At 39.7% G+C, this 20,965-nt stretch overlaps 1 protein-coding gene across 1 annotated transcript in view; it reads right to left on the bottom strand.

The window, feature by feature from the left end:
- Nucleotides 1-20,965, bottom strand: part of ERN1 (endoplasmic reticulum to nucleus signaling 1) — a 201,286-nt gene that overhangs the window by 96,791 nt on the left and 83,530 nt on the right. Inside the window, exons 3-5 of the mRNA XM_053708131.1 lie at nucleotides 17,452-17,485; nucleotides 11,251-11,323; nucleotides 6,941-7,013 (exon numbers count right to left, since the gene is read on the bottom strand). Coding sequence (XP_053564106.1) covers nucleotides 6,941-7,013; nucleotides 11,251-11,323; nucleotides 17,452-17,485 — 180 coding nt within the window. The remainder of the gene's footprint in view (nucleotides 1-6,940; nucleotides 7,014-11,250; nucleotides 11,324-17,451; nucleotides 17,486-20,965) is intronic.

Here is a 20,965-nt window from a genome sequence, read left to right as displayed (position 1 = left end):
GGCTTGCAAAACCTTTCTCCCAAAAATAGCCTCCGAAGAAGCAAAAGTATCAAATTTGTAGAATTTGGACAAAGTGTGCAGAGAAGAAGACCAGGTCGCTGCCTTACATATCTGATCAACAGAAGCCTCGTTCTTGAAGGCCCATGTGGAAGCCACAGCCCTAGTAGATTGAGCTGTGATTCGTTCAGGAGGCTGCCGTCCGGCAGTCTCGTAAGCCAATCGTATGATGCTTTTCAGCCAAAAGGAAAGAGAGGTAGCAGTAGCTTTTTTGACCTCTCCTCTTGCCAGAATAAACTACAAACAGAGAAGACGTTTGTCTGAAATCCTTTGTTACTTCTAAATAGAACTTTAAAGCATGGACTACATCTAAATTGTGTAACAAGCGTTCCTTCTTTGAAACTGGATTCGGACACAAAGAAGGCACAACTATTTCCTGGTTAATATTCTTGTTGGAAACAACCTTTGGAAGGAAACCAGGTTTAGTACGCAAAACAACCTTATCTGAATGGAACACCAGATAGGGCGGATTACACTGCAGAGCAGATAATTCAGAAACTCTTCTAGCAGAAGAATAGCAACCAAAAACAGAACTTTCCAAGATAACAACTTGATATCTATGGAATGTAAGGGTTCAAACGGAACCCCTTGAAGAACTGAAAGAACCAAATTTAGACTCCAGGGAGGAGTCAAGGGTCTGTAAACAGGCTTGATCCTGACCAAAGCCTGAACAAAAGCTTGAACATCTGGCACAGCTGCCAGTCGTTTGTGTAACAAGACAGATAAAGCAGAAATCTGTCCTTTTAGAGAACTCGCTGATAATCCCTTATCCAAACCTTCTTGGAGAAAGGAAAGGATCCTAGGAATTTTAATCTTACTCCATGAGAATCCCTTGGATTCACACCAACAGATATATCTTTTCCATATTTTATGGTAATCTTTCTAGTCACAGGTTTTCTGGCTTGTACCAGAGTATCTATCACAGAATCCGAAAACCCACGCTTAGACAAAATCAAGCGTTCAATTTCCAAGCAGTCAGCTGGAGAGAAACTAGATTTGGATGTTCGAATGGACCTTGTACTAGAAGATCCTGTCTCAAAGGTAGCTTCCATGGTGGAGCCGATGACATATTCACCAGGTCTGCATACCAAGTCCTGCGTGGCCACGCAGGAGCTATCAAAATCACCGAGGCCTTCTCCTGTTTGATCCTGGCTACCAGCCTGGGAATGAGAAGGAACGGTGGAAACGCATAAGCTAGGTTGAAAGTCCAAGGCGCCACTAATGCATCCACTAGAGTCGCCTTGGGATCCCTGGATCTGGACCCGTAGCAAGGAACCTTGAAGTTCTGATGAGACGCCATCAGATTCATGTCTGGAATGCCCCATAATTGGGTCAACTGGGCAAACACCTCCGGGTGGAGTTCCCACTCCCCCGGATGAAAGGTCTGACGACTCAGATAATCCGCCTCCCAGTTTTCCACTCCTGGGATGTGGATCGCAGACAGGTGGTAGGAGTGATCCTCCGCCCATTTGATGATCTTGGTCACCTCTCTCATCGCCAGGGAACTCCTTGTTCCCCCCTGATGGTTGAAGTAAGCAACAGTCGTCATGTTGTCTGATTGGAATCTTATGAATCTGGCCTTTGCTAGTTGAGGCCAAGCCCGGAGAGCATTGAATATCGCTCTCAGTTCCAGGATGTTTATCGGGAGAAGAGACTCTTCCCGAGACCATAGACCCTGAGCTTTCAGGGAATCCCAGACCGCGCCCCAGCCTAATAGACTGGCGTCGGTCGTGACAATGACCCACTCTGGTCTGCGGAAGCTCATTCCCTGGGACAGGTGATCCTGAGTCAGCCACCAACGGAGTGAGTCTCTGGTCTTCTGATCTACTTGAATCACTGGAGACAAGTCTGTATAGTCCCCATTCCACTGTTTGAGCATGCACAGTTGTAATGGTCTTAGATGAATTTGCGCAAAAGGAACTATGTCCATTGCTGCAACCATCAACCCTACTACTTCCATGCACTGAGCTATGGAAGGCCGTAGAACAGAGTGAAGAACTTGACAAGCGTTTAGAAGCTTTGACTCTCTGACATCTGTCAGGAAAATCTTCATTTCTAAAGAATCTATTATTGTTCCCAAGAAAGGGACTCTTGTTGATGGAGACGGGGAACTTTTTTCTATGTTCACCTACCACCCGTGAGATCTGAGAAAGGCTAGAACAATGTCTGTGTGAGCCTTTGTCTTTGAAAGAGACAACGCTTGAATTAGGATGTCGTCCAAGTAAGGTGCCACTGCAATGCCCCTGGGTCTTAGAACCGCTAGAAGGGACCCGAGCACCTTTGTGAAAATCCTTGGAGCAGTGGCTAGTCCGAATAGGAGAGCCACAATAGGTAATGTTTGTCCAGAAAGGCGAACCTTAGGAACTGATGATGATCTTTGTGGATAGGAATATGCAGATACGCATCCTTTAGATCCACGGTAGTCATAAATTGACCCTCCTGGATTGTAGGTAAAATCGTTCGAATAGTTTCCATTTTGAACGATGGCACTCTGAGAAATTTGTTTAGAATTTTTAAATCCAGAATTGGTCTGAAAGTTCCCTCTTTTTTTGGGAACTACAAACAGATTTGAGTAAAACCCCTGACCTTGTTCCGCAGTTGGAACTGGGAGTATCACTCCCATCTTTAACAGGTCTTCTACACAATGTAAGAATGCCTGTCTATTTACTTGGTTTGAAGATAAGTGAGACATGTGGAACCTTCCCCTTGGGGGTAGTTCCTTGAATTCTAGAAGATAACCCTGAGAGACTATTTCTAGTGCCCAGGGATCCTGAACATCTCTTGCCCAAGCCTGAGCAAAGAGAGAGAGTCTGCCCCCTACTAGATCCGGTTCTGGATCGGGGGCTACCTCTTCATGCTGTCTTGGTAGCAGCAGCAGGTTTCTTGGCCTGTTTACCCTTGTTCCAGCCTTGCATTGATTTCCAAGCTGGTTTAGTCTGGGAAGCGTTACCCTCTTGTCTAGAGGCTGCCGAGTTGGAAGCCGGTCCGTTCCTGAAATTGCGAAAGGAACGAAAATTGGACTTATTCTTAGCCTTGAAAGGTTTATCTTGTGGGAGGGCATGGCCCTTTCCCCCAGTGATGACTGAAATAATCTCTTTCAATTCTGGCCCAAAAGGGGTCTTACCTTTGAAAGGGGTATTAAGCAATTTTGTCTTGGAAGATACATCCGCCGACCAAGACTTTAGCCAGAGCGCTCTGCGCGCCACAATTGTAAACCCTGAATTTTTTGCCGCTAACCTCGCTAACTGCAAAGCGGCGTCTAAAATAAAGGAATTAGCTAACTTAAGTGCGTAAATTCTGTCCATGACTTCCTCATACGGAGTCTCCCTACTGAGCGACTTTTCCAGTTCCTCGAACCAGAACCACGCCTCTGTAGTGACAGGAATAATGCACGAAATAGGTTGAAGGAGGTAACCTTGCTGTACAAAAATCTTTTTAAGCAAACCCTACAATTTTTTATCCATAGGATCTTTGAAAGCACAATTGTCCTCAATAGGAATGGTCGTGCGCTTGGCTAGAGTAGAAAACTCCCCCTCGACCTTAGGGACTGTTTGCCATGTGTCCTTCCTGGGGTCGACCATAGGGAACAATTTCTTAAATATAGGAGGAGGGACAAAAGGTATGCCTGGCTTCTCCCACTCCTTATTCACTATGTCCGCCACCCGTTTAGGTATCGGAAAAGCATCAGGGTGCACCGGGACCTCAAGGAACTGTCCATCTTGCACAATTTTTCTGGGTTGACCAGATTGTCACAATCATCCAGAGTAGATAGCACCTCCTTAAGTAATGCGCGGAGATGCTCTAATTTAAATTTAAATGTCACAACATCAGGTTCTGCCTGCTGAGAAATTCTTCCTGTATCAGAAATTTCCCCATCTGACAAACCCTCCCTCACTGCCACTTCAGATTGGTGTGAGGGTATGACAGAAAAATTATCATCAGCGCCCTCCTGCTCTACAGTGTTTAAAACAGAGCAATCGCGCTTTCTCTGAAATGCTGGCATTTTGGATAAAATATTAGCTATGGAGTTATCCATTACTGCCGTCAATTACTGCATAGTAACAAGCATTGGCGCGCTAGAAGTACTAGGGGTCGCCTGCGCGGGCATAACTGGTATAGACACAGAAGGAGATGATGTAGAACTATGTCTACTTCCTTCATCTGAGGAATCATCCTGGGCAACTTTACAATTTGTGACAGTTCTGTCCTTACTTTGTTTGGACGCAATGGCACAATTATCACACTATATTTGAAGGGGGAACCACATTGGCTACCATACATACAGAACATGATCTATCTGAAGGTACAGACATGTTAAACAGGCTTAAACTGGTTAATAAAGCACAAAAACCGTTTTAAAACAAAACCGTTACTGTCTCTTTAAATGTTAAACAGGGCACACTTTATTACTGAATATGTGAAAAACTATGAAGGAATTATCCAATCTTTACCAAATTTTCACCACAGTGTCTTAATACATTCAAAGTATTGCACCCCAATTTTCAAGCTGTTAACCCTTAAAATGTGGAAACCGGAGCCGTTTTTCATTTTAACCCCCTTACAGTCCCAGCCCCAGCCTTTGCTGCAACTTCACCAATCCCAGGGGGGTATATGATACCAAATGAAGCCTTCTAGGAACGTTTTTAGTGGATTCCAGACCCTCACACATGCAGCTGCATGTACTGAACTCAAAATTAACTGCACAGTAATGGCGTGAAAATGAGGCTCTGCCTACTACAGAGAAAGGCCCTTCCTGACTGAGAAGGTGTCTTAACAAGTGCCTGGTGCTAAAAACGTTCCCCAATGTTATAAAAGTGTGAAATACAACTTCAAACTACATATAATACTTAAATAAAGCAATCGATTTAGCCCCTAAAAGTGTCTACCAGTTTATAGCCCATAATAAGCCCTTTATTCTGTTTGAGACTAAGAAAATGGCTTACCGATCCCCATGAGGGAAAAATGACAGCCTTCCAGCATTACACAGTCTTGTTAGAAATATGGCTAGTCATACCTTGAGCAGAAAAGTCTGCAAACTGTTCCCCCCAACTGAAGTTATCTCATCTCAACAGTCCTATGTGGAAACAGCAAACGATTTTAGTAACTGCTGCTAAAATCATAATCCTCTCACAAACAGAAATCTTCATCCTTTTCTGTTTCAGAGTAAATAGTACATACCAGCACTATTTTAAAATAACAAACTCTTGATAGAAGAATAAAAAACTACAACTAAACACCACAAACTCCTCACCATCCCCGAGGAGATGCTACTTGTTCAGAGCGGCAAGGAGAATGACTGGGGGGGCGGAGCCTGGGAGGGACTATATGGACAGCTCTTGCTGTGTGCTCTCCTTGCCTTTCCCTGTGGGGGAGGAGAATATCCCACAAGTAATGGATGACACCGTGGACCGGACACACCAATGTTGGAGAAATAACCTTTAAATAAGAGGAATTCTGTAAAAATGAATTATTCCTCACTGATGCTACAGTAAACCCTACAAATAAAACATGCAAAATGTAAGCTGTCTATTGCTATCCAATGCATTGAAGCTTTCTGTAGGAGCAGGGATCGACAAATCTGTTTAAAATGTGCTACAATGTAACTACAGGACCCACCATTGTGACATGCTAAAAGAACTAAACTGGCTGACGCTGGAATCCAGACGCACCCTCCAGCTTTCCTGCCTTGTGTTTAAGAGCCTTTCTGGGAAGCTCCCACCCTACCTGAGCAGAATGCTCTGCCCGGCTGTTCCCACCTCCCATAACCTCCGATCCAGTAGCAGCACATTATTTAGTCTGCCTCCATACAAAAAGAAAGCAGCTCGATCCTCCTTTTCCTACAGAGCGCTACAATTATGGAACGACCTCCCGCACACTTTAAAACCTTCCCCAAGCCTAATATTCTTTAAAGGATTACTTTCTGTTATAATTTTTAAGCTAAACAACTAACATATTAAAGTTAATAAACATTAATTAAAACCTACTGACCTATATTTTCTCCAAAATGAAGTTTCATAACGTTCTAAAAGTTATATCTTTTATTCGCCGATGATGTCACGTTATCCTGCCCACTATTTTCAGCACTGCATGTTCAAAATACTTAAACCAATAACTTTGTGTTTTAAGCGCCATTTTGAAACCTAGGTATTGTAAACGGATTGGTACAGAGCAAAGGATACCCACTGAGTGGGTTTGGAAAACAATTAAATTTGCAGACAAGATTTCTGAGATACGGTAGAGATATGTTAATGAAATGCTATTGATAAAAAGCGTATTTGGGGTAGTTAGTTAGTAACAGGCATAGAAAATATTTACTTACAGTGGCCCTTTAAGAGATCCCTCTCTGCATATCTCAAAACAGAATGCACCTGTCATGGTTGATTATATATTTCCTACCTGTTCTATGTTAAATTCTGCATATGTTATGTATTAATATTGTTTTTGTATTATTGTACCCTATTGTATCAATGCAATGTTTTGTGGACCCAGGACATACTTGAAAACGAGAGAAATTTCAATGTATCCTTCCTGGTAAAATATTTTATAAATAAATAAATAGAGCAGTATCAAGCATCAAGATTGTCAAATGACACATATGTTGATTGGATGTTCACTGGTATTGTCATAAAAAAAAAAAAAAAGAGTTCATCCAAGTGGGCCGTCATAACATTGCAATAGAAGCATTACTATATGAACAAATTTAACCCTTTCACAGGTGGGTTAAAAAAAAAAAAAGGTACAGATATAAATTTTTAATGGCAAAGATTACATATATGACATTTGATACAGTAAAGTTCACTATCACTTTAACATGCCAGCCAAGAAAAAAAGATACATACAAACATTAATTTCCTAATTGCCGTGAGCATGCTTGACAACTTACCCATATACAAAATACCATCAGAGCTCCGGCATGGTGAAGCCTGCACCAACTCGGGAATGGTGAAAGGAAGTTTCTGTTTAAAAAGAAAAGAAAAAAGTTTTTTGTGTCACAATATGCTCGTATTAATAAAATTTAAAGGGACATGATACACTTTAAAGTGATACAGCATAATTGTAAAAAGCTGACTAAAAAATATCACCTGAACATCCCTATAAAAAAGTAAGATATTTTCCCTCAATATTTCCTCAGTAGCCACATCCTACTGTAAAGGAACCTTAATCAGCCAATCATGATATTAGTCCCAGAACTTGAAAGAGAACGAGCATCTGGCATGTACAGGCACAGTTATGTTATTTCCCTCCTCAGTTTAAGGAAGTTTACTATGAGATCTTGCAAGATCACAGTAAAGAAAAGTGTGACATCAATACTGATGAAGTGGATTGGCTGGTTTTTTTTTTCAATATGCAGCTGACAGTAGCTAATGGAAAACTGTTCACAGAGCACTTACTCTGGTGAGCTGAATACATTTAAGGTTGATTAAAAAAATCCTTTATTACAAAGAGATGTTTAGGTGATATTGTATTGTCAGCTTTTTACAGTTCTACTGCATTCAAGTGATTTAGCATATGGGTATTATATCCCTTTAAAGGGACAGTCTACTTGAAATGTTTTATTGTTTAATACCTTTATTACCCATTCCCCACAGTTTTGCATAACCAGCACTGTTCTATTAATATAATTTTACCTCTATGATTACCTTATCTAAGCTTTTTACAATTAGTACTGGTTCTTGTGAACCTATTATCATTCTCCATGAAAGTGCAAGATACACCGGGGTTAGGTTCCAGAAGGAATGGTTGTAAATTGAAACCGTTGTAAATTGAAACTCAGTTTATAAAGTAAGTCAATGAGAAGTGAGGGAGTTAGGTTCCAGGCCCCTCTCAAAATTGTCATAAGTAACACCTTATACATTATTTTTAAAGCATTGAAATGAAGACTTTAAATGCTAAACAGCATTATAAACCTAATAAAATAATCACACAACACAGACTTCACTTGCATTTTTCTGCAAACAGTTCTTTCTATGCATTTCAATCTGGACTGATTTATAGACAGGAAGATCTTGTTCCTTTGAAATCTGCTTGATAGCTCAGGACTGGTTAAACTGATTAATTTTAGCTTGCTTGGCTTTGCTGCAACACAAGCGAACATCTCCACCTACTGGCTATTTTAATGAATGCACTGCTTCTCAATGCTTTTCAATAGCAGTCACATGACTGGAAAAAAAGGTTGTTATTCTGAAACGGTGTAAACTGAACCATTGTAAAACGAGGGCCATCTGTGTATATATATATATATATATATATATATATATATATATATTTATATCACTGCTATAGGGGGCAGCCTGCAGGGGCTTAAAAGAGGCAATCTTAGAGGTTATAAAGTATATTAATATAACAATGTTGGTTATGCAAAGCTGGGTGGGGAATGGATAGTAAAGGCATTAACTATCTTTTTAAACAATAAAAAAAACATCAGGTAGACTGTCCCTTTAAACAACTGTATTTGTGTACAGAATTCAACTTGCCAGGCAAATGTGAAGTTATGCAATTAAACTATTGTGATAGCAAAATAGAGAAAAAATATTCTAATTTCTTCTGTTCCCTAAAACTAGAACTCATGTGTGTAGGATATGCTACAACAGGCTTATGTAAACTACAGCTTGCAAACCACAACCCAGCCTGCAAACCCCAAGGTAGGTTTGTACCAAAACACTTGCTATGTGGTGCAATGTTTTGTCCCATTGCTACGTGGGCAATTTAAGAGAGTCAGCTTATTTACAAGATAATTGGAGGAGGTGGTGGTTATGTTACTAATAATCCCGTTTTATATCTGGCACCAAGAGGTTAATCAATCCTCTCCATGCTTCTGAGTGGGGAAGTGTCAACTGCTTAGTCGTGAGAAACAGATATAATGGTTTCACGGTAAGAATTTGGGAAGGGCCTTTGAATGTACCCATGGGCCAAAGCCCCAGTACCCAGTATTCCTGTAACCTAGCAACACGCCTGATGAGCAGCATATTTTATACATGTGTTATACATGTCCTGCAGGTTAACTGTGAAGAACTTAGTCTTTTATTAAAAACAATCTGCCCACTGGTACCCCAGTGGTTATAAAAGTCACATATGAAAAGGATTTATACCTCTAAGCTATAATCATTTATTGCAAGCATGCCTGAATTCAGAATTTCCTCACTAATTTCACCCCAAATTAATTAGAACATCTGCAATTCAAAGAGACATTCTAATGCAAAAAATGTCAGTTTATTGGCAGCAGCATTTGCATGACTGCGTCAATCAGCGATTGTATCCGGTCTTGCAGCTCTAAGGCAAGACTTTAACTATGTATTTAATCCCATTGCAGATATTAATGTAAAAATTACATGCTCTAGCATGGACTTAAAGGGAAATGTAACCCTCATTTTTTTCTTTCATGAATCAGATAGAAAGTTGCTTAAAATTGCATGCTCTAATTTACTCCTATCAATTTGTCTTTGTACTCCTGGTATCTTTATTATAAAAAAAAAAAGAAATGTAAGCTTAGGATCTGGCCCATTTTTGGTTCAGCACCCTGGGTAGCGCTTGCTGATTGGTGGCTACATTTAGCTACCAATCAGCAAGCACTACCCAGGTGCTGAACCAAAAATAGGCCAGCTCCTAAGCGTACTACATTCCTGCTTTTTAAATAAAGATATCAAGAGAATGAAGCAAATTTGCTTTTAGGAGTAAATTAGAAAGATGCTTAAAATTGCATGCTCTATCTGAATCATGAAAGAAAAAAACAATTGGGTTTCATATCCCTTTAATACTATTCAGCCTAATCACATTTTATTGTAGTAATTCACTCTACGAAAGTACAGCTGAACAATAAAAACTCATGTAGTACATCCCTGTGATTTATAACAGTAGTTATTACGCAAAATTCAGCAAAACTTTGAAGACAAGAAACAGCAAGAAACAGGACACTGTTGTGCAAGAGAAAGAGTCAACTGTGATCAGCGCAGCTTTCTGTGCAGGTGTAATGACCTGGCATACAGCAGTGACAGTAATTACCAGCAAGTGAATGTATCCTGCGTTACAGTCCCTCCCTGCCCAGAGGCTGTTTGCATCTGAATGTTGTTCCAAGGCATCTCAGCTGTCACCAATATCCTCATTCATTTTTCTGCCGTTTTTATTTATGCCGCTTGTAACTTTCTATGCATGCAAGCTATTTACTGCCTGAGACGCCTCAACAGGGACATTCAATTCTAAAAGAAATCCCTAATAAAACTTTTAATTCAGCATAATAAAAATACAATGGACTTTAATAATACTACATATTTTCTGTAATTTTTCCTTACCATATACTTAAAAATTTGGTAATTTATTATCTCACCCTGCAACATGCTACAGTTTTTTAGCCAGAAGATAACAAGGCATAGTGCAGACAAGGATGCCACTTAACACAGAATCTCGTGGGTCTACAACTTTTTTTATTTAACAAAGAAATCTTTTTGTTATAAAAACATTATGCCAACTCTGGAGTCTCCCCAGGAACTTTTTAGCGGGTGCACCGCCGGGCTTAAACGTAAGCCAATAATAAGCTAAAATTAGCTAATATTGAAAATGCTAAAATTTTATTACACAATTTATAGCTTAATACATTTATATTAACTTATGCAATTAATCTGTGCTTTGGATAGCAGAAAATGATATAATATTAGAAAATATTACACTGCCCCCCCCCCCCGCCTACTTCATAATGCCAACCGGCGACTGCATAATGCCACCCGGCTACTTCATAAGGCCACCTGGTTACTTCATAATGCCACTGACTACTTCATAATGCCACACAGCCACTTCATAATGCCACACAGCCACTTCATAAGGCCACCTGACTACTTCATAAGGCCACCTGACTACTTCATAAGGCCATCTGACTCCTTCATAAGGCCACTGGCTACTTCATCTCAACCAGCTACTTTATAATGCCACCCGGCTACTTCACAATTCCATACGGCTACTTCATAATGCCACCCGGCTGGCAACATTTTCTGTGGAGAACAATGCAACTGGTCATCCGCTTGTTGCTCTTCTAGCCCCAGCCAATAAAACCAGACATTTGCCGTCTTTGTGAGCACATTTATGCGGTTTCACCAGAGCACTGGATAAATAGGAGTACTTTTAATTCCCCACCCCCTCCCCAATCACTATTTGTGATTCATATTGTAACTATCTCAATTGGCTTGAGGCAGATCATTAACTTACCGTGAGGCCTTCGTTATTTTTTCTACCCATTGTGTATAAACTGCCATCATTTGGATCCGGGAGAAAAGCTGGCCTGAAAACAAAGCAAACATTTAAAGAGACAGCAAATACAAAGTAAAATTCCCCATAAAAAACCATTATATTACAAGAGACATTAAACTGCTGGGAATGGTTACTACTCATCGTGTTATATTTTTTCCTCCTGTACGTGCAGCTCACTTTAAAGCTGTTCTCTTATTTTACCCCATTACAGAAGTTGGTAAAAGCTCTGGATCTTTATACTGGCGCCGCGATCTTAGTAAGTACGTGCCATGTGACAGAAGCAGTGTGCTTTCACAGATCAGTGATGCTACCGGCTTTTGGACAGTTGTACCTTGTACTTTGGATTAACATTTGTGAAAATGTTATCAGTTTAAAAGTTGTACAAAAAATATATAAAAAAAAAAAACAACAAAAAACTCAGGAATAATATAGAGAAAAAGCGTACAGGTTCCCCTCTCTATTACGCACACTAAACTGAGGTTCATGACACGGATTTGTCAAGAAGACAACAATATCTACGATCTGTAAATGCGAACCCCTTCTGTCACAGGGTACAGGAATATTTACATTCCAAGATGGCGGTGCCCAGTGAGAGGATGAAGAGCTTCACTAACCAGCATTTTTAAAGATTTAAAAAAAAATGAATAGTTTTGAAGCGCCACAGGGCACAGAAGAAAAACAGTAGCATTGTATTAACCATTCTACTGTAGTTGTACCCAGCAGTTTAATGTCCCTTTAAATATTTCTTGTTTTTGTGGGAAAAAATGTGCTCCCTAGAGAAGGCTATAAAGAAACTTTGTGTAAAAATGCTGAAAATTTACTAAAACCAGACATTTGATTTGCAGGTTACAGAATTTGCTTTCCGGCCTCCTAGGGAGCGTATGAAAAGCACTATTTTATACAATACATTTCTGTTGTGTTGTAGAATGACATATCAGCAAAGTCTTACGCCTAGATTTAGATTTTGGCGTTAGCCGTCAAAAGCGGCGTTAAGGGGTCCTAACGCTGCTTTTTGCCGCCCGCTGGTATTTAGAGTCAGACAGGAAAGGGTCTAACGCTCACTTCCCTACCGCGATTCCAGGCTACCGCAGATCCCCTTACGCCAATTGCGTATCCTATCTTTTCAATGGGATCTGCCTAACACTGGTATTTGGAGTCTTAGGAGAAGTGAGCGGTAGAGCCTCTACCGACAAGACTCCAACAGACAAAAAAAGTCAGTAGTTAAGAGCTTTATGGGCTAACGCCGGAATATAAAGCTCTTAACTACTGTGCTCTAAAGTACACTAACACCCATAAACTACCTATGTACCCCTAAACCGAGGCCCCCCCACATCGCCGCCACTCTAATAAAAATTTTTAACCCCTAATCTGCCGACCGGACATCACCGCCACCTACGTTATACTTATGAACCCCTAATCTGCTGCCCCTAACATTGCCGACCTCTATATTATATTTATTAACCCCTAATCTGCCCCCCCCCCAACGTCGCCGTTACCTAACTACACTTATTAACCCCTAATCTGTTGACCGGACCTCGCCGCCGCTATAATAAATGTATTAACCCCTAAACTGCCGCACTCCCACCTCGCAAACACTATAATAAATAGTATTAACCCCTAATCTGCCCTCCCTAACATTGCCGCCAGCTACCTACAATTATTAACCCCTAATCTCCCGCCCGCACCGTCGCCGCTACTATAATAAAGTTATTAACCCCTAAACATAACTCTAACCCTAACACCCCCTAACATAAATATAATTTATATTAAACTAAATAATATTCCTAAAATTAACTAAATTATTCCTATTTAAAACTAAATACTTTCCTATAACATAAACCCTAATATAGCTACAATATAATTAATAATTACATTGTAGCTATTTTAGGATTTATATTTATTTTACAGGCAACTTTGTATTTATATTAACTAGGTACAATAGCTATTAAATAGTTATTAACTATTTAATAGCTACCTAGTTAAAATAATTACAAAATTACCTGTAAAATAAATCCTAACCTAAATTACAATTAAACCTAACACTACACTATCATTAAATAAATTAAATAAATTAGCTACCAATACCTACAATTAAATACAATTAAATAAACTAAACTAAATTACAAAAACAAACAAACACTAAATTACAGAAAATAAAAAAATATTACAAGAATTTTAAACTAATTACACCTAATCTAAGCCCCCTAATAAAATAAATAAAAAAATAATAATAATAAAAGTCCCTACCCTATTCTACATTACAAAGTAATCAGCTCTTTTACCAGCCCTTAAAAGGGATTTTTGTGGGGCATGCCCCAAAGTAATCAGCTCTTTTGCCTGTAAAAAAAAATACAACCCCCCCCAACATTAAAACCCACCACCCACATACCCCTACTCTAACCCACCCAATCCCCCCCTTAAATAAACCTTACACTACCCCCCTGAAGATCTCTCTACCTTGAGTCGTCTTCACCCAGCCGGGCAGAAGTCTTCATCCGATGGGGCAGAAGAGGACATCCAGACCGGCAGAAGTCTTCATCCTATCCGGGCAGAAGAGGACATCCGGACCAGCAGACATCTTCATCTAAGCGGCATCTTTTATGTTCATCCATGTGGAGCGGAGTCATCTTCTTCCCAGCCGACGCGGATCCATCCTCTTCAACCGAAGCCTCCTCGCCGAATGAAGGTTCCTTTAAACGACGTCATCCAAGATGGCGTCCCTCGAATTCCGATTGGCCGATAGGATTCTATCAGCCAATCGGAATTAAGGTAGGAAAAATCTGATAGGCTGATTCAATCAGCCAATCAGATTGAGCTTGCATTCTATTGGCTGTTCCGATCAGCCAATAGAATGCGAGCTCAATCTGATTGGCTGATTGGATCAGCCAATCGGATTGAACTTGAATCTGATTGAATCAGCCAATCAGATTTTTTCTACCTTAATTCCTATTGGCTGATAGAATCCTATCAGCCAATCGGAATTCGAGGGACGCCATCTTGGATGACGTCATTTAAAGGAACCTTCATTCAGCGAGTAGGCGTCGGTTGAAGAGGATGGATCCGCGTCGGCTGGGAAGAAGATGGCTCTGCTCTGCATGGATGAAGATAGAAGATGCCGCTTGGATGAAGATGTCTGCCGGTCCGGATGTCCTCTTCTGCCCGGATAGGATGAAGACTTCTGCCAGTCTGGATGTCCTCTTCTGCCCCATCGGATGAAGACTTCGGCCCGGCTGGGTGAAGACGACTAAAAGTAGGGAGGGTTAGAGTAGGGGTATGTGGGTGGTGGGTTTTAATGTTGGGGGGGTTGTATTTTTTTTTACAGGCAAAAGAGCGAATTATTTTGGGGCATGCCCCGCAAAAAGCCCTTTTAAGGGCTGGTAAAAGGGGTGATTACTTTGTAATGTAGAATAGGGACGGGACTTTTATTATTATTTTTTTTTTATTTGATTAGGGGGCTTAGATTAGGTGTAATTAGTTTAAAATTCTTGTAATATTTTTTTATTTTCTGTAATTTAGTGGGGGGGTTTTTTTGTAATTTAGTTTAGTTTATTTAATTGTAGGTATTGTTAGCTAATTTATTTAATTAATTTAATGATGGTGTAGTGTTAGGTTTAATTGTAATTTAGGTTAGGATTTATTTTACAGGTAATTTTTTAATTATTTTAACTAGGTAGCTATTAAATAGTTAATAACTATTTAATAGCTATTGTACCTAGTTAAAATAAATACCTGTAAAATAAATATAAATCCTAAAATAGCTACAATGTAATTATTCGTTATATTGTAGCTATATTAGGGTTTATTTTACAGGTAAGTATTTAGTTTTAAATAGGAATACTTTAGTTAATAAGAGTTAATTTATTTCGTTAAATTAAAATTATATTTAACTTAGGGGGGTGTTAGGGTTAGGCTTAGCTTTAGGGGTTAATACATTTATTATAGTAGCGGCGAGGTCCGGTCGGCAGATTAGGGGTTAATACTTGAAGTTAGGTGGCGGCGACGTGGGGGGGGGGGCAGATTAGGGGTTAATACTATTTATTCTAGTGTTTGCAAGGCGGGAGTGCGGCGGTTTAGGGGTTAATACATTTATTATAGTGGCGGCGAGGTCCGGTCGGCAGATTAGGGGTTAATAAGTGTAGGTAAGGTAGCGGCGACGTGGGGGGGGGGCAGATTAGGGGGTAATAAATATAATATAGGTGTCGGCGATGTTGGGGGCAGCAGATTAGGGGTTCATAGGGATAATGTAGGTGGCGGCGGTGTACGGAGCGGCAGATTAGGGGTTAATAGTATAATGCATGTGTCAGCGATAGCGGGGGCGGCAGATTAGAGGTTAATAAGTGTAAGGTTAGGGGTGTTTAGACTCGGGGTTCATGTTAGGGTGTTAGGTGCAGACTTAGAAAGTGTTTCCCCATAGGAAACAATGGGGCTGCGTTGGGAGCTTAACACTGCTTTTTTGCAGGTGTTAGGTTTTTTTCAGCCCAAACTGCCCCATTGTTTCCTATGGGGGAATCGTGCACGAGCACGTTTTGCCAGCTTACCGCTACCGTAAGCAACGCTGGTATTGAGGGTTGAAGTGGAGCTAAGTTAGGCTCAACGCTCCCTTTTTGGAGCCTAACGCAGCCACTCAGACAACTCTAAATACCAGCGTTGTTTTGAAGCAGCGGTAGGAAAAAAAAGCTGCGTTAGCTACGCGGGTCTTTACCGACAAAACTCTAAATCTAGGCCTTAATGTTTTTGAAACAAATTAACATCTTTTTTGATGCAACTGTTTTTCAATAGTCAAATTCCACCCACCAGTGGCCTTATTTGAAGAAGCCAATCTGGGCTTTAGTCCACAGACAATAAGGCTAGCCACGGTCATAAAGTTAGTCTAAAGCAAATTGTTTTGCAGATGTTATCGGATATAGCCAATTGGGGATATATATGTAGCAGAGTTAGCCTTAATAAGTCAGCAGGTGCATTTCATGTTCTGTGAAGTAGACATTGCTCAATTTTAAGAGCTAAATCACATGAAAAGGAAGCAAAATAAATAATTAAACTATATTGCACATAACTAAATATGTGTATACAAATTTTAAGGTGTTTGCTGTCCCTTTAATGAATATAAAACAGCATTGCAATATGCATTCATTATTCATTTTGCTTAATCCTGCTGTAAAGCAAGCAGTGTCGAACAAAATTAGGGCTATGGGTGTAATACCCAATCTTTAAAGGGACAGTCTACAATAGAATTGTTATTGTTTTAAAAAGACACATAATCCCTTTATTACCCATTCCCCAGTTTTGCATAACCAACACGGTTATATTAATATATTTTTTACCTCTGTGATTACCTTGTATCAAAGCATCTTCTAACAGCCCCCTGATCACATGATGTATTTATTTATTATATATTGACTTGCATTTAGTATTGTGTTGTGCTAACTCTTAAATAACTCCTCGGGCGTGAACACAATGTATCTATATGTATCTATATGGCCCACATGAACTAGCAGTCTCCTGTTGTGAAAAGCAAATAAAAAATCATGTCTATAGTGGCTTAGAAACAGGCAGACATTTAGAGGTTTAAATGTTATAAAGTATATTAATATATCAATGTTGGTTGTGCAAAGCAGGCGAATGGGTAGAAAAAGCATTATCTATCTTTTTAAACAATAACAATTTTAGTGTAGACTGTCCCTTTAAAAGGGACATAAAACATTAAATATATATTTTATTAGCATAGTACTGAGGTTATTCCCCATCTCACTCTAGTCATGGGTGCTGCAATGTTGAAATCTAGCTTTCGCTACATTTCAGTGCTGACCTGTTTGCGTATGTACAACAACTCTCCTTCAAATACCTGCAGTATAATCTAGGTTCCAAAATGGCAGCACCCATAATTAGCGAGAAGCGCATGAAACGCATTTAGTGTTTAACCCTGTAAAGAGACATAACACATTATGATATAAAATGATTTTATATCTTTATTTATTAAAATATCAATATTGGTTTGTTTAAATGTAAAGGATTCACCAGCACTTGTATTAGTGCATGGGAAACTAAGCATCACTTTAACAAAAGGCACAAAAAAAAAAGATTAGATTTTTAGTCCCTGATAACATTAATAAACAAGCTCCGGCACAACATGAAAGATATTAAATGTATGAAAGAACTCACTCTTCTACGTGTGTTGGAACTTGAAGTACAGGATCTGCGGAAAGAGCAAGAAGATAATTCAATAAAAGTCAGATTTAAAAAGGTCATGTGTTTAAACACCTGTTGGAACTATATCAAAATATACATCCCGTGAGCAACAAGAGGCCTCTGCGGTATATATAAAGGGACTTAAAAGGCAAAACTTAGCTTTCATGATTCCAAAAAGAACATGCAACATAAAAAATAAAAGTTGCTATTTACATCCGTTATTAAATAAATATACTTCTTTCTCTTGGTCTCCTATTATTGAAACGTAGTTCCTTTCAATAAGAGCATACTGATGTAGGTTCAGAAAGGTACATGTGAGCACTACAGGCTGAAGACATTGTGTAGTCTGCATCCTACAATGAAATGTCACCTCCCCCAACCCTATGTTCACTACAATTTAATCCAGGGCTCGAAAAACCTTTAAAATTAGGCCCTGGTACCGTAGTGTGGAGCCCACAAGACACTCATAGGTGCCCCCCAATTACCACTATTAGCTGCAGCTGCCAGCCGCACCTAAAATGTAGCACAGTGCAACTAGATCAATTCTATACCGCACAGTGGGGAACTACAAGTCACAGAATGCTAAACCCTCGATAATGAGCATACCTTTTGCTACTGGCCAATCAGGAGATACAAAGAGGCAGTCTGATGTACTACCTACCAATAGTCGCTGTGCTGTAGTCTGGGAATTGAGGCTAGTCGGGGAGTGTGAAGAGATTACGAGAGACAGGTAACTAAACACTTACTTTGCACAATTCAGCGGCCAATTGGAAACATTAAATTATACTTTTATAGTTGGCTTGCAGAAAGAAAAATAACGTGCAATATGCAACATGGGCTCCCAAATATTTTTTTTTACTTTTATTCAGGTGTATGTTACAGCAAATCAAATCCACCACCCCATCCACAGCAAATATCTGCTGAGTTTGGCCAGTAACTGAGCAATGGCAACAGAACAAAGGTGCTGGAGCATGCTCTGCTTGCTGTAGATGGGACAAAACAAAAAGTTGTGTGTGGGGGGAGGATTGTGAGCCAGAGGTTGCCAGAAACCCAAGTATACAAACATTGCCCTTAGCATCATTATCAGTTCTAGTTGACACTGCCCTCCTTAGAGTCGGTGCTCTTCTCTGCACCTCTCCTGCTCTATACAAAGCATCCTGGAAGTCCAGTGTGGTCAGTTACATGAAGCAGCAGTGCACACAGTCCCCAATGTTTAGGGAGTAGGGTTGTATGGTAAAAGTGACCTGCAGCTGTTTCCCACACACCATAAAGAAGAGGTAGAACAGCAGGACACATTTAACCTCAGGTCCCCCAACTGTACATGTAGATACCAGATGAGGTTTAGAAAAAGCAAAATCTGCTGCAATAGGGCTCCTGTAACCAAGGAGTAGGCGCTATGAGAGTAAATCCAGGGTTTGCATCAGCAGCATGTTCTTTCATGTCATTTCCATATTCAATTATAAGAATAACTTAAGTGGACTAGAATGTCCCTTTAAATCAGGGCTCCATAACCTTGGGTACCAGGGACACTTTAAAAACAAGCCCTGATGTAAAAATATTGTGGGCCTGGATGCTGCCCCCATTCCCATACCTTCTACCCAAGCAGAAATTGGAAATGGTTGTACACACAGTGAGGTGTAACTTAGATGTAGGTTTAAAAGCTCAGTTTTCTAAAGGACCTTGGTTTTACCCACTTCTGGTGCAGGATGTGGCTCTTGGCAGCATCTTGAGCAGTTGGATAATGAACCAGTTTGTGATAGCAGATGTGTAGTAGGTACCAGGCATGGAGTTCACTAAAGCTTAGTTGGTTGGGCTTCTCTCAGGCCACAGGGGGCCGCCTTCATGATGCAAACGGTTTCCCATGCTACTCTTGGTATTGTGTGGCTCACTGCTCCTTTCCCTTCTCAATGCCGAAACAGAAGGAGAGAAACCCAGCTGTCAGAATCGTGAGCAGTTTGACTGTAGCCAGCCTACTGTAGGTGAAGTTGTGACAGGCCCCAGACACATAGTGCACTACAGCTCTGACGGTCAGGCTTTTGTCCTCTCTCACAGCTCTCTCAGACTGGGCCAGCATTACAATGATCACTGATGAACATAATGCCAGGAGATATTAAAGTAATTATGTCTAACATGGACTTGTGGCATGTGGGTTAAATATTAACTGCATACATAATCTTTCTTTGTAATACTAGCCCAAAAGGGTTAAATCACTCCTATTTCTGAGGGTTAATGGCTCCCCTGCGGATTAACAATCGTTTAAACTCAGAGCTCTTTCTGTGGATTCCGGTCTTTTTACAGGATAATCAGTGTTTGAGCACTAGTAATTTCCATTACTCTTCTGTCTTATAATGTATCCTAAAGGGTTAAATCCCAGGGGGGGCACTAGATTTCTGGGCTGGCACCTAGATATTGAACATATTTGTCAAGCCCTGATATAAACCCAAGCACAGTCAACGGTCTGAAAAATTTAAAGGGACACTGAACCCAAAAAAATTATTTTGTGATTCAGATAGAGCATGCAATTTTAAGCAACTTTCTAATTTACTCCTATTATCAATTTTTCTTCGTTCTCTTGCTATCTTTATATGAAAAATAAGGCATCTAAGCTTTTTTCTTGGTTCAGAAATCTGGACAGCAGTTTTTGATTGGTGGATGAATTTATCCACCAATCAGAAAGGACAACCTAGGTTGTTCACCAAAAATGGGCCGGCATCTAAACTTACATTCTTGCATTTCAAATAAAGATACCAAGAAAATAAAGAACATTTGATAATAGGAGTAAATTAGAAAGTTGCTTATAATTTCATGCTCTATCTGAATCACAAAAGAAAAAAACTGGGTAGTGTCCCTTTAAGCTCAGCAGATTGAAGTTTCACAAGAGTATGTGGATAACCGATGGACTGTATATATGAGAGTAACTGCTTTTTAAATAAAAAACAAAACAAAACAACAACTATTAGTTGGACTGATGTTCCCCTATGTGCTACACCTGTCAAAAACTGCCTGGGGCTTGTGGTCCCATCTAGTCTAATTATAGAGCTGTGTATAACATCACTGCTATATAGTGCTTAAAACACATGAACGCTCTTGAGCCTACCTAAGTATTCTCTCATACAAGGGTTCTAATTTTCAAGAGAAATAGGTACATTTGATAACAGAAGAAATAAACTAAACTAGATTTTTTATATATATATATATATATATATATATATATATAAATTGTAAACTATGAATCATGGAAGTTTGACTTTGATCTCAATGTTCCCTTAAAGTGATTTAAAAGTATAGGAAAGACATATTCTGTATAGTTTTAGAGAACTTATTTCTAATATCATTGGACAAAACCCTAATTAATCTTAAAGAAGACCATGCAATAAATCCACCTGTATACCTTTTGTGAAAATCTGTTCAACAATCACATAAGCAGATTGTAAACCATACATATGATTTAACAAAAAAATAAAGGAAATACTTTTTTCTCTTGTAA

The sequence above is a fragment of the Bombina bombina genome, chromosome 1 (assembly GCF_027579735.1).
Source record: "Bombina bombina isolate aBomBom1 chromosome 1, aBomBom1.pri, whole genome shotgun sequence".
Classification (NCBI taxonomy): Eukaryota; Metazoa; Chordata; class Amphibia; order Anura; family Bombinatoridae; genus Bombina; species Bombina bombina.
Note: the sequence above shows the minus strand (reverse complement) of the source record. Positions and strands in the feature narration are given on the sequence as shown.